This window comes from Mandrillus leucophaeus, unplaced genomic scaffold (genome assembly GCF_000951045.1).
Source record: "Mandrillus leucophaeus isolate KB7577 unplaced genomic scaffold, Mleu.le_1.0 Scaffold70, whole genome shotgun sequence".
Taxonomy (NCBI): Eukaryota; Metazoa; Chordata; class Mammalia; order Primates; family Cercopithecidae; genus Mandrillus; species Mandrillus leucophaeus.
In genome coordinates, this window is record NW_012107586.1 from 3097902 (window position 1) to 3110572 (window position 12671).

General features: G+C 44.7%; 1 protein-coding gene across 2 annotated transcripts in view; it reads left to right on the forward strand.

Moving 5' to 3' along the window:
* Nucleotides 1-1352: 1352 nt before the first annotated feature.
* Nucleotides 1353-12671, forward strand: part of ARPC2 (actin related protein 2/3 complex, subunit 2, 34kDa) — a 45774-nt gene continuing 34455 nt past the window's right edge. The window contains exons 1-3 of one of the 2 annotated variants that reach the window (XM_011964578.1): nt 1353-1516; nt 1752-1833; nt 10209-10243. In XM_011964578.1, coding sequence (XP_011819968.1) covers nt 1760-1833; nt 10209-10243 — 109 coding nt within the window. In that variant the 5' untranslated portion in view covers nt 1353-1516; nt 1752-1759. The remainder of the gene's footprint in view (nt 1517-1751; nt 1834-10208; nt 10244-12671) is intronic. The other variant, XM_011964577.1, reaches the window with a different exon arrangement.

A 12671-nucleotide genomic window follows, 5' to 3' on the forward strand; every position in this document is an offset into this window, starting at 1 on the left:
GTGAAACCCCATCTCTACTAAAAATACAAAAAAATTAAACGGGCGTGGTGGCAGACACCTGTAATTCCAGCCACCTGGGAGGCTGAGGCAGGAGAATCACTTGAACCGGGGAGGCAGAGGTTGCGGTGAGCCGAGATCATGCCATTGCACTCCAGCCCGAGCAACAGTGCAAGACTCTGTCTCAAAAAAAAAATTAATTAATTAATTAAATTAGCGTATAATTTTGGGGGATCAGCAATATCCTGAAGTTCATCCATAGCCCGTTAAGTAATGTTTCAAAGGACTATCTGTGCCTTAATGATAGGAGCTAGTTTCTTGTTCATTTTTTTATCCCCACCCCAAACACATAACAGAAAATAAATTATTTCCTTGTATGTGGAAGGGACTCAGCTAAGTTTATTACATTCTCCCCGGAGGAGGGAAAACACAAAACAAGGCACTAAGGCAGATGGTGCGGATGTAGCACAAAGAGGAGTTAAGATTCAGCACTCAGGTAACAAGGAGGGTGTATCTCTACCAGAGGTACTGGAAGGTTTCAAAAGCAGAAAAAAATGTGTTCTGGACACCTGGAATTGGAGGCATGACAGAAACACAGGGAGGCCCATCTAAGTTGCCTATTCACCCAGGTGACCTCTCATTCCTTTCCTTAATTGTCCTTTTAACAATACGGGGAATTTCACGCAAGGAAAGTGTCCTCTTCTCGCCCCAGCAGGCAAGGGGGTTCCTCCGGCGCAAGTTCCAGCCCCAGCTACTCCCACGTCCCACAGGTCTCCTGCCTTTTGGCACGTACACTCCTGACCACTCGCTGCTTCCGCATCCCTACTCTGATCCTCTCCCCATGCATCTCTACCTCCTTACACAATTGAGAATTTTATTGTCTGTTTCCTCTACCAGACTATAAGTTCCACGAGGGCAGGGCCTCATCTATTTCATTTACCACTACATCCCCAGTATAGAGCAAGAGCCCACGAAAATGTTTGTTGGAGAAATGAATGTGTGATGGTGTCGCTGGACAGCTATACCTGGAAAGAAAAAGAGGCACCCCCAGCAAACAAGCTGGGAGCAAAGAAGCCCGCTGGGAGACTACAAGGGCGAGCTTCTTGCGAGGTCTCTGAAATGACAAGACCGGAAGAACGGAGTTGGATCTCTGGGACAAGCGGGAGTGAGAAGCTGGACAGTCAGGCAAGCCTCGGGGAATGACAGCTCCGCGGGGGACGCACTGGTAGGCTGTAGACGTAAGGGGGTCTGTGAGAAAGTAGAGGGTGGGGTGGCGGCATTACACATACGCAAGCGCAGTCTCCGTTTCCTCCGGCGCGCCTGCGCTCGCGTTCACGAGGGGTTGAAGCGGAAATGGCGCCGCGGGGCCGCGCGTCCAGGCGGCGAGCGGAAGTGGGTGTGAGAGCGGAAGTGGCCGGCTAGAGCCGGGGGCTGGGCGGGGACTGGGCTTGTCGGTGAAGCGGCAGTGGCGGCGGCGGCGGCGGCGGCTCGGCAGGCGGGTTCAGGCTTTGGGGGCCAGGTCGGTTGGTTGGTTGGTTGGTTGGTTGGTTGGGTGGGTGGGTGTCTCCACAGTCTGCGTGCGTGGGCCAGCGCGTGCGTCTTACCCTTCCCTCCATCCCGGCCCCTCTCCCCTTCTCCCCTAACCTCCTACCCCACCCAGGTCCCTTCAAGGGGCAGCAGGGCCGCTACCTCCGTCCTTCCCTCCCTTACCCACCCTCACCGGCCCTTGTTTCTCCTTCCCCTGCTCGGGGCAGCCGCCGCCATGATCCTGCTGGAGGTGAACAACCGCATCATCGAGGAGACGCTCGCGCTCAAGTTCGAGAACGCGGCCGCCGGGTGAGCGCGCGTCCGGGGCCAGGGGTGGCGGGGGAGGCAGAGTTGACCCCAGCTAATCCCCAGTGTCGTCCAGTCCCCCAGACCTGGAGGAGAGAAATGGGGTGCCTGGCAGGGTGAGGGGCTGCCCCAGCGGGGTAGACGTGGGAGGCGATTGGGCGCGGCCGGGCGAGGGGCAGAGATGCGTGGGGAGAGGCTCAGAGGAGGGATGCGGAAGCAGCGAGTGGTGAGGGCTGTGCGTGCCAAAGGGCAGGAGACCTGTGGGACGTGGGGGACGCTGGGGCCGGAACTCGCGCCGGAGGAGCCCCCTGCCCGCTAGGGCGAGAAGGGGACCCCTTCCCTGCGTGAAATTCCCTGGCATTGTTCTGAACCCAGAGAGAGCCTGTTTGGGATTGGGTTGGAAGGAGTTTTCAGGAATTCCCAGGACTGGAGGAGGAAAGGAGATGCAGGCCCACGTCGCCACCAGCATTCTCGTTCCCCACTGCCGTCTGCTCTAAAAGGAGCAGAAGAGAAGACTGAAAGCCGACCCAGTCTTAGAGCCGGAAAAACGCGATCTCTGGTTTCCCTTTCTCGAACCCTTCTGTGAGAGACACTGGGCCATTTTGTTACATAGTTTTCAAGCAAAGCTAATTGTCCCTTGCTCCACACCCGTCCCTTATCTCTCCTTTGAGGTTCTAATGCTCTCTCCTCGCCCACTAGCCTTTATCTGGTTATCTTGTAAATTCTTACATCAAGACCCTTGGTCTGTGATTTCTTCCGTGGTAGCCTTGGCCCAGTTACACACTTCAAAGCCTCCAGAATCTATAAAGTTCTTAGATAACCTCTCTTTACAGTTGGACTTTTTAAAAGATGGGCTTAGGGCATATTTCCAAGGCAGCTTTCTCTGCCAAACACAAGAATCAGTAGAAGACAACCTCCTCCTCCAAAGCTGCTTTGCTTTTCTAATATATTTAAAACATGAGCTAAGGGTTTTGGGTTCTAATTTTTGGTGGCCTATGGCCAATCCCTTTGCCTCATTTCCCTATCTATAAGCATGGGGCTTCACATCTGGGTTTCACAGTTGAGGAAATAAGAGCAGACTGTTTCTGGTGAACTGGGAGCTAGTAATAGGAAAGTACTTGGAGATCCACAGATGGGAAAAGATTGGTAGAGGGGAATTTTTAAGTGGTCATAATGTACTTGTGGCTTGGAGGCATTAAAAAGTATTAACTACCATTTAAATTGAATATATAGTATGTCCTGTCTCCTTTATAAGGCAACAGATTTTATCTGTAAAACAAAGCACTACTTTCCTTGAAGTAATATGCGTAGGGAGCAGTACTGTTTCCTGCCAGGGGCTGCAGTTGCTTATATTTTAGGCTGACTTGCTGCTTTCTTGTCTTAGCCTCTCTTACCAGTTTCTTTGCATTTTAGATATTCAAATGAATCAGCCCAGAGTCTTATTTTGGGTGATTGCTGTATACTTTTTTCTGAGCAGTGTAGCACATAGGAGGAAGTTGAATTAACTTCTGCATTTTCATAACTGATCTTAATGCATTCTCAGGTCCAGACTAGCAAAGAATGAGACCTGGGCGGTTATAAGCTGATCTACAAGATAAATGGCTGTGTATTTGCAAGAAGAGGCATGTTTTTTAACATAGGAGTACATTCTCGTCTATTTGTGTATTAATGACTTGTGATTCCAAAATATGGCCCATTATTCGGAACTTCAGTTCTTTCTTTTTCTTTTAAAAAATTATTCTTAAAAGAAGCAGCTAACCATTTCGGAGGGATTAAATAGGCCCTCAAGTCTGGAAGAAAAACGTTAGGACTTGCAGGACATTTTTTTTTTTTCCCCGAGACAGACTCACTGGCTGGAATGCAGTGGCGCGATCTCTGCTCACTGCAACCTCGCCCTCCCAGGCTCAAGTGATTCTTATGTCTCAGCCTCCCAAGTAGCTGGGATTATAAGCACGCGCCACCACACCCGGCTAATTTTTGTATTTTTAGTAGAGATGGAGTTTCACTATTTTGGCCAGGCTGGTTTCAAACTCCTGGCCTCAGGTGACCCGCCCACCTCGGCCTCCCGAAGTGCTGGGATTACAGCACCACGCCTGTCCTCATTTTTTACAAAGATTTGCATCGTAGGGAACTTGTGTGGGGGTGCACTGCTGTGTGTGCTTGTGCACATGTACGGGTGTGTGTGTGTATAAATTTAGGCTTTCGTTCTGGCCCATCTCCCTCTTTGAGATTTGGTTTTCAATAAGGCGGCTCAGAACATTCTGCTGAGAATTTGAAACTTTGAAAGTCTTTTAAAAGACCACAATATCCTGCCTAGTAGGCAGGGCTCTCCTGGGATTACAGATATATCACCCAGCAGAAGCCCGAATGAAGCAAGCGGAAATTACCAGGCATCCCAGTAAGGTAAAGCAAGGTGCATGCCTATTCCAGAACTTCAGCAAAGTTTGCCCAGTGTGGTTATCATAAACATGTATGGGATTCTACCAGTGCTCAGCCCAGGCAGCAACAGAAAAAAGGGGCCTTTCCGAGAGCCTATTAGCCAAGTTCGGGAGGTGCTAAAGGGTGAAAGGTGTTGGGGTGGAGATCAGAGAAAGAGATTAAAGAATGGGAGTAATTTGGAGGAGAAACCCCGGAGATTTGAAAGGCTTTGCTGGTGTGGGAACCTGCTAGGAGAGGTCAGCTCCACCCTACTTTTTGCACTTCTCAGAATAAACCAGTTGGGGAAATTACAGTTCAGAGCAGCCTTTTCCAGAGTGCATCTTCCATCTCTGTGATGTCCAATAGGATAGCCATACAAGTGACCTTTTTAAATAAAAAGGTGAGGTAAAATTGAGTTCCTCAGTCACACTAGCCACATTTTTAGTGTTCATTTGCCACATGTGGCTAGTAGCTGTTGTATTTAGCACAGACATGGAACATATCCATTATTGCAGAAAGTTCTATTAGCACTGTTCCAGCTTCTGAAAATGAAAGCATGAGATGGTCTTAAAAATAGTTCTGTGGCATATACTTCAGAATATAGTTACATTAATTTTTCTTTTGAAGTGTTTTGTTTTGTTTTGTTTTGTTTTAATGATTCCTCTCAGATCATCCTGCTGGATCTTCTCACCAGTGGCCTCCTACTAAAAGTATCACCTTTCTTCTGGGTAAAGCAGTGCTGTCATCTAAACTGTTTAAGAGTACATTTGGTCATGATAACCTTTTAATTTGGAGGCAGTTCAGCAAAGCCTAAGGATCATTCCAAACAGATTGCTTTTTAATTTTTTCCTACCGCACTTCTGGGAAGTGGCTTATTGAAACAACCCATATGTTGTCACAAAATAATAATTATTGGTAAATTGTCTTCCCAGCAGCCTGCAAACTAAGAGAACGTGACTGACTTAAAAGCTATGCCCAACACTGCAAATAACCTCATGCACAGGTCTTAACAGCATTGTTTTTTCATTTGGGAATTCTTACCCAGACCCTCAAAGCAAAAGTAATCAGGCAAATTAATTTAATTCTTTCGTTAGTGTACATACCAAGAACCGTTTCATACTGAGAAGCTAGGCCTGTCAACTTATCTGGAGTCTGGAGTCCAAAATTGAGGAAATTCTGTCAGATGCAAATTGCTATTGGATTTAAGTGTGTGCTGGCTCCTTGCCACAGCCAGTACATATTGTGGGGAGCTGTGGTTCCGTGAGGGGGAGTGAAACTCAGTAAGCAAGCAGTGCCAGTTGGGGTGGGTGAGGATGGTGGGAAGAGAAATTTGAAAAAGGAATAAATTAAATCTTGCTGATACTCTGTTCTCATTCCCAAATATATTGCATATGTCCTCAGAGAGACAGGCTGGTTTGGAGTGATTTGGAATTAGGACATTGTTTAAGCATTTAGAAGAAATGGAATGTTGTGTCCAACTCGATAAGAAGACCTGGTTGGTCTTTTTACAGGTCACTGTAGTTAATTACACACTGCCGCCTGTCCTGTGGCCTACTTGGGACCACTTTGGTCATGAAGTCCCAGAGCTGTGCTGGACCAAACTGATAACTCCTTAAGGGCTGGGTGTATCACTTTAATCATCTTTGTTTCCCCAGCATCCTCATTATATATATAGTCAGCTCAGTAAATTGGTTTGTTGAAGAAATGAATGAAGCCAGATAGAATGATTCCTGTTTCTTTAGGAGCTGGCATTTTTCTGACATTGAGTAAATCAGCTTTTAGGTCTCTTTGTTCTCCATATTTTGAGATATGGCTTAGCAGAGAATAGGACCTCCTCTTACCTAATATGATCTATTTTTGTAGGCTTTGCTCAAAAAGAATGATGGGAGCCTTATAGAAGATTTAAAGTAGAATGCTCAGAAACCTTTATAGCGAGCAGAATTCAATAATTCCTCTAATTCAGGACATAAGAAGGGATAAGTAGGAGACAGACATAAATGCCCAAATGGGAAGTTGGAGCCAGGCACCCTGGCTCACACCTGTAATCCCAGCACTTTGGGAGGCCCAGGAGGGTGGATCACTTGAGGTCAGGAGTTCCGGCCAACATGGCGAAACCCCACCTCTACTAAAAATACAAAAATTAGCCAGGTGTGGTGGCACGCGCCTGTAATCCCAGCTACTTGGGAAGCTGAGGCTGGAGAATCACTTGAACCCAGGAGGCAGAGGTTGCAGTCAGCCAAGATGGCACCACTGCACTCCAGCCTGGGTGACAGAGCAAGACCCCATCTCAAAAAGAAAAAAAAAATGGGGAACTGGATCCTAGGGTGCATTCAGTAGTAAAAAGCCCAAAGTTGTTAGTGAGAAAAGAAGATGAGATAATGCAGTTGCCAGGAGCCCTTTCTGGATTGATTATTGACATTCTAGAAGCTTCCTTACAGAAAAGATAGAAGAAAATTTTTTCCAAAGGATTTTGAGAATAGCTCTTAAAACCTATCTGAATGAATTGATTATGTTTTAGTGTCTTGGGTTGTCCAGTCAGTAACTGAGGACTTACTCAGCCAGCTTGTTCTAGGATTCCAGACATTACAGCAGTCTGACACTTATAGCAGTTCTATTTGTTCTTGTACTGCTAACCAATTCCTGATTCAGGGAATTACTGCAATCCTAAAACCTCTCCCAACCACAGCTTCAGAGTCTGATCTCTGACTCCACCTAGGACTTCTAAATTAGAAGGTAACTCCACCTAGTTACCTAAATTAGAAGGTAACTAATTTATTGATTACCTTCTGTGAACGAGGCACTGTGCTATCTGCCTTAACATGGCTTCATTTCATTTCAAAGTGTCCCTGTGTGACACATAGTGGATCTCATTTACAATTGAGAAAACTAGGGCTCTTAAGGATAGAGGGTAGGGGTAGACATTGAGTAAGTAACTACTACATATTAAGCACCATGCAGGCATCCTTCACTGTGATTCTTGACCTTGTTTATCATATGGCACACACAGAACATGATCATATTTGTATGGCACGTTTGGGTAAATGGTCTAGCCTCTCAGAGATCCTGCCACCTGCTGCCTGCCCTAAGGGATATGGGCATCATTATCTCAGCATATCGGTAACTTACGAGACACTGTTTGAGAAACTTTGCTGTACAGTAGCCCACCCTTATCTGTGGTTTTGCTTTCTGCGGTTTCAGTTACCTTCAGTGAACCATGGTCTGAAAATATTAAATGGAAAAATCCCAGAAATAAACAATCCATAAATTTTAAATTGTGCACCATTCTGAGTAGCATAATGAAATCTTGCACTGGCCCGCCCTGGACATGAATCATCTTTTTTCTAGCATATCTACAGTGTGTACACTACCCTCTGTTAGTCACTTAATAGCTGTCTAGGTTATCAGAATGACTGTCACAGCATTGTAGTGCTTGTGTTCAAGTTACCCTTATTTTACTTAATAATGGCTCCAAAGTGCAGGAGTAATGATGCTGGCAATTTGAATATGCGAAAGAGAACCCATAAAGTGATTTCTTTAAGTAAAAAAAGTGACCTTGGTGTTCTTTGCTAGAGTTCAGTGCTATCCACAGTTTTGTTTATCCACTGGGTGTCTTGGAACATATTCCCCACAGGTAAGGGGAGACTGCTGTACTACTGTACATATATCATCTCAGCCCTCACACCAACCTGGGAGGTAGGTGTTTTGTCCCCATTTTGTAGAAGAGGAACCTGAGGCCCAGTAACATTTGAGGAGCATTGCGTATGGTCACATAGCCAATAAATTCTGAATTCTAAATAACTTGCTTTTTCTCACCCCCAGTATCTGAAATTTTAGCAGCTGGTAGAACAGTAAATAATGTAACTATTAATTTTGGGGCCCTGTTTAGTGGAACACTTTCCCAGGGCCGGTCTCACTCCTGCTCCTTTGTAATTTTAAACCGTGGAAGTAAAATAACAAACGCAAGGTCTTGGAATTGAGAAGCAATCTTGTGATGGTATACTTCACATTCAGCGAACTCCTCGTTAAGACACTGAGTTCTCGGACCTCTAATTCCCGGAAGACTTCTCATGAAGTCTCCTTTGGCCTAATGCTCTCCTCAGCAGCCTCTCTCTCTCTTCTAGCCATAAATAGTAAACTAAAATATTAATGGCAGTGATTTGACAAGTATTGCTAAGTCAGACAGCAAACCACTTAAGATCGATCGTAGCAACTTTTCCCACAGGGATCTGTGCTCAGGGTACTTTATGCCTAGAGAAATTTGAAATTACAGACTCAAAGTATTTATGACTTGGAACCCAAAGGTTATTTATTTATAGTTTATTTTTCTCAGGTCTTTTGATAAAAGTAGGAGAGTGAGGAACTCAGCCCATCTTTGGCTGAATTAAAACCTAAAGGTTAAAAAAAAGCCTACCAAGTGATGGAATAATGGGCTTTTGTAAACTCCCTGACTCTTCAGCACAGCCAGCCTTCCCCAGGAAAGTATGCTTCCTCCCATTGGTCATCCTTTTAGTACTGGATTCAGTTGGGCCATGATTAACATTTCCATATTTTTGTTCTTTGCTCTTGTTTTCTAAAGATGAGGAATGGTATTGGACTCATTGCCTTTGTTTCCTGGCTACAGTTTCAAAATGAAGGCTCAGAAGCAATTTAAATTTTCATGTAGTCTTCCCTTCTGTTCTGAACTCACTGCTTATCCATAAACCCACTTGATTCTTCAATTCTTAGAGATACCCAACATGCTTTTCCTAAGTCACATACAGAGGGCTTTGAAGAAGCAGGGTGAAGCTTTGTATGATTCATATAGGATGATTTTCATAGAAGCCAGTTTCCTTGAAAGGTATTGTCTGTCTTCTGTATCAACTTTTTAACACTCATAAACCATGTTATATATTCCATTATTTCCAGCAGCCCTGCAGATCAACTTAGTCTTGGTTTCTTTCACAGGTGATGGAGCAGAGATCACAGAAAAGATACGTACTTGATTAAGAGGTCTTGAGCAAGTTAGACAAAAATAAATGTGAAAATGTGTGCATCTTGTTTGCTAGCCCCTAAAACAAAGTGGAATCATTGAGTTACAGGTAGCTAGCTGATAAGGCAATAGTCTTCATTTGCTTCCTACTTTGGACTTCAGGTCTGTTCTTGTGTTATATGTAGTAGTTTCATGAGGTAGATAGGATCATTTGTGTTCCCCCATTTTATAGATGATAGGGCAGGATGCAAAGGTGTAAGGGTATTTGTCCTAAAACATGAGCGTGATAAGAAAGCTGAAGTTGTAAAGCAGATATCCTGACTATTCTCCTTAGTGATTTCATAGTGCTATTTTGTGTTACGCTGTCTATTTTAAGTTCAGAGCTGGAATTTAAAAGGCAAGACAAAACCAGGGTAGAACTAAAGAGGGTTTCGTGAAGGTGAGTGGTAAGCACTTTGGTGATGTAAAGGAAGAAAGAAAGATGAGTAGGAAGGCTTACAGAGGAGTTTTGAAGTGGAATAGAACTTGCCATTTTGTTTATGGCCCGAAATCATCCTTTCACTTTAAGCATATTAAAACCATTCTACATTATACTTAGCCATTTTCCTGCTGAACATATTACTCCTAATACCACTGTCCTGTGGGGAAGGCATTGACCAAGAGATGGCATTTTGTGGTACACATATACAAACAGGTATATAGCATGCTCTTAGGAAATTCAGAATTGAAAGTGAGCACCAACCAAGGCAGGAGATTTAACAGCAGGTGAAAAACAAAAGCTATAGCTGACCTTCCTTTTTTGTCTTCTACTTAAAGCAAGTCCAAAGGTTCAGGTCCATGAGAAAATGAATTGTGTACTCTGATTGGCAGTAACCTAAAACTTACACAGAATGGTCTGATCTTAAGTGAAGCTCAGGCGCCTTTCCAGTTCCCCTTGAAGGTAAGCAGCAATACAGTCATCTTAACTGAGGGCCTTTTTTGTTGTTTACAGAAACAAACCGGAAGCAGTAGAAGTAACATTTGCAGGTAAGCATCTTTATCTCAGCCCTCTGAAGAGAAAGTACAATATGAAAAATAGGAAATAGGCTGGTTGCAGTGGCTCATGCCTGTAATCCCAGCACTTTGGGAGGCCGAGGCAGGTGGATCACCTGAGGTCAAGAGTTCAAGAACAGCCTGGCAAACATGGTGAAACCCCCTTTACTAAAAATGAAAAAATAAGCTGGGCATAGTGGTGGGCACCTGTAATCCCAGCTGCTCGGAAGGCTGAGGCAGGAGAATCACTTGAACCTGGGAGGCAGGGGTTGCAGTGAGCTGAGATCGTACCACTGCACTCCAGCCTGGGCGATAGAGTGAGACTCTGTCTCAAAAAAAAAAAAAGACAAGAAAAGAAAATTGTACCTAAAATAAGCCGTGACATGGATTGGGCGCAGTGGCTCATGCGTGTAATCCCAGCACTTTGGGAGGCCGAGGCAGGCGGATCATGAGGTCAGGAGATCGAGACCATCCTGGCTAAAACGATGAAACCCTGTCTCTACTAAAAATAGAAAAAAAAATTAGCTGGGCATGGTGGCGGGTGCCTGTAGTCCCAGCTACTCGGAGGCTGAGGCAGGAGAATGGTATGAACCCAGGAGGCGGAGCTTGCTGTGAGCAGACATCGCGCCACTGCACTTTACCCTGGGCGACAGAGCAAGACTCCATCTCAAAAAAAAAAGCTTTGACATTTTGGATACTGTCCCTCTTCAGGTCTGTTTGAGCTCTTTATAATAGATGACTATTGCATGTATTTAATCCATTGATGACTGACAATATAAAGCTACCTGCTGATAAATTAGAAGTTTGGATTTAATTTTGTGGTACAAACTAAGGGGTTTTTTTATTTTTTTTTTAATTTGGAAATATTACATTATCCAAGTAGCCGTCAGTCTTAGTTTGCCTAGCACTAGAGTAGTAGGGAAACGTGAACAGCTAGAGACGTGTTCATCAAGTCAGAGAGAGAGGTTGCTGCTTTCTGTTCCCTGTAAAGGATTAGGTGTTGGTACTATTTACTTGTTACGTGAATGAACTCAGAGGAATACAACCACCCTTTCTAAAACAAGAGTCCTTGACAAGATGATCTTGGAAGACTTTTGCAGCTCTCAAGTGCTGTTACTTGAAGGCCAGGCACCATCCCTTTACCCTTCTACTAACTAGCATTGCCAGATAGCCTTTCGTGATTCTCGTGATAGCTCTCTAAAGTGATGGCACTCAGCACCTAATTCTAGTTTCAGGAACCTATTCCTAGTTTCAGGAATTACACAGGCTGAGTCACTCCTGTGTACTGCAGAAAGATAGAACCGAAAAAGAGGGGAGTCCTAGAGATTAGAAGCAGCTCAAAAGATAACCAAATACAATATGTGGATATTGTTTGCATCTGAATTCAAATAAGACAATGTTTAAACTTTTTTGAGACAATAGAGAATATTTAAATACTTGACTGAATATTTGTTTTGTTTTTGTTTTTTTGAGAATGAGTCTCACTCTGTCACCCAGGCTGGAGTGCAGTGGCGCTCATAATCTGCTCACTGCAGCCTCCACCTCCCGAGTTCAAGCGATTCTCCTGCCTCTGCCTCTCAAGTGGCTGGGACTACAGATTCCTACCACCACAGCCAGCTAATTTTTTTTTTTTTTCCCACACTGCATCTTGCTGTGTCCCCCAGACTTGAGTGCAATGGCGCAATCTCAGCTCACTGCACCCTCTACCCCTGGGTTCAAGTGATTTCCTGTCTCAGCCTCCCAAGTAGCTGGGATTACAGGTGTGTGCCACCACGCCAAGCTAATTTTTTGTATTTTTAGTAGAGACAGTTCCACCATGTTGGCCAGGATGGTTTTGAACTCCTGACCTCAAGTGATCCACCCACCTCAGCCTCCCAAAGTGCTAGGTTAACAGGCTTGAGCCACCGTGCCCGGCCTTGACTGAATATTTGATATTAAGAAATTGTTTTTAAAAATTTAGGCATGACACTTGTATCATGGTTATGTTTTTTAACAGTCTTCTGTATCTTCCAAAGATACATTCTGAAGTATTTATGGATGAAATTATGTGTCATGTCTGGGATTTGCTTCAAAATAAATCAATGGGAAGGAGGATGTCTAAATGAAACAATAATTACCCATGTGTTAATAATTGTTGAGGCCGGGCGAGGTGGTTCACGCCTGTAATCCCAGCACTTTGAGCGGCCGAGGTGGGCAGATCATGAGGTCAGGAGTTCGAGACCAGCCTGGCCAACATAGTGAAACCCTGTCTGTACTAAAAATACAAAAGTTAGCCGGGTGTGGTAGCACATGCTATAGTCCCAGCTACTCGGGAGGCTGAGGCAGGAGAATCTCTTGAACCCGGGAGGCGGAGGTTGCAGTGAGCTGAGATCATGCCGTTGCACTCTAGCCTGGGTAACAGAGTAAGACTCTGTCTCAAAAA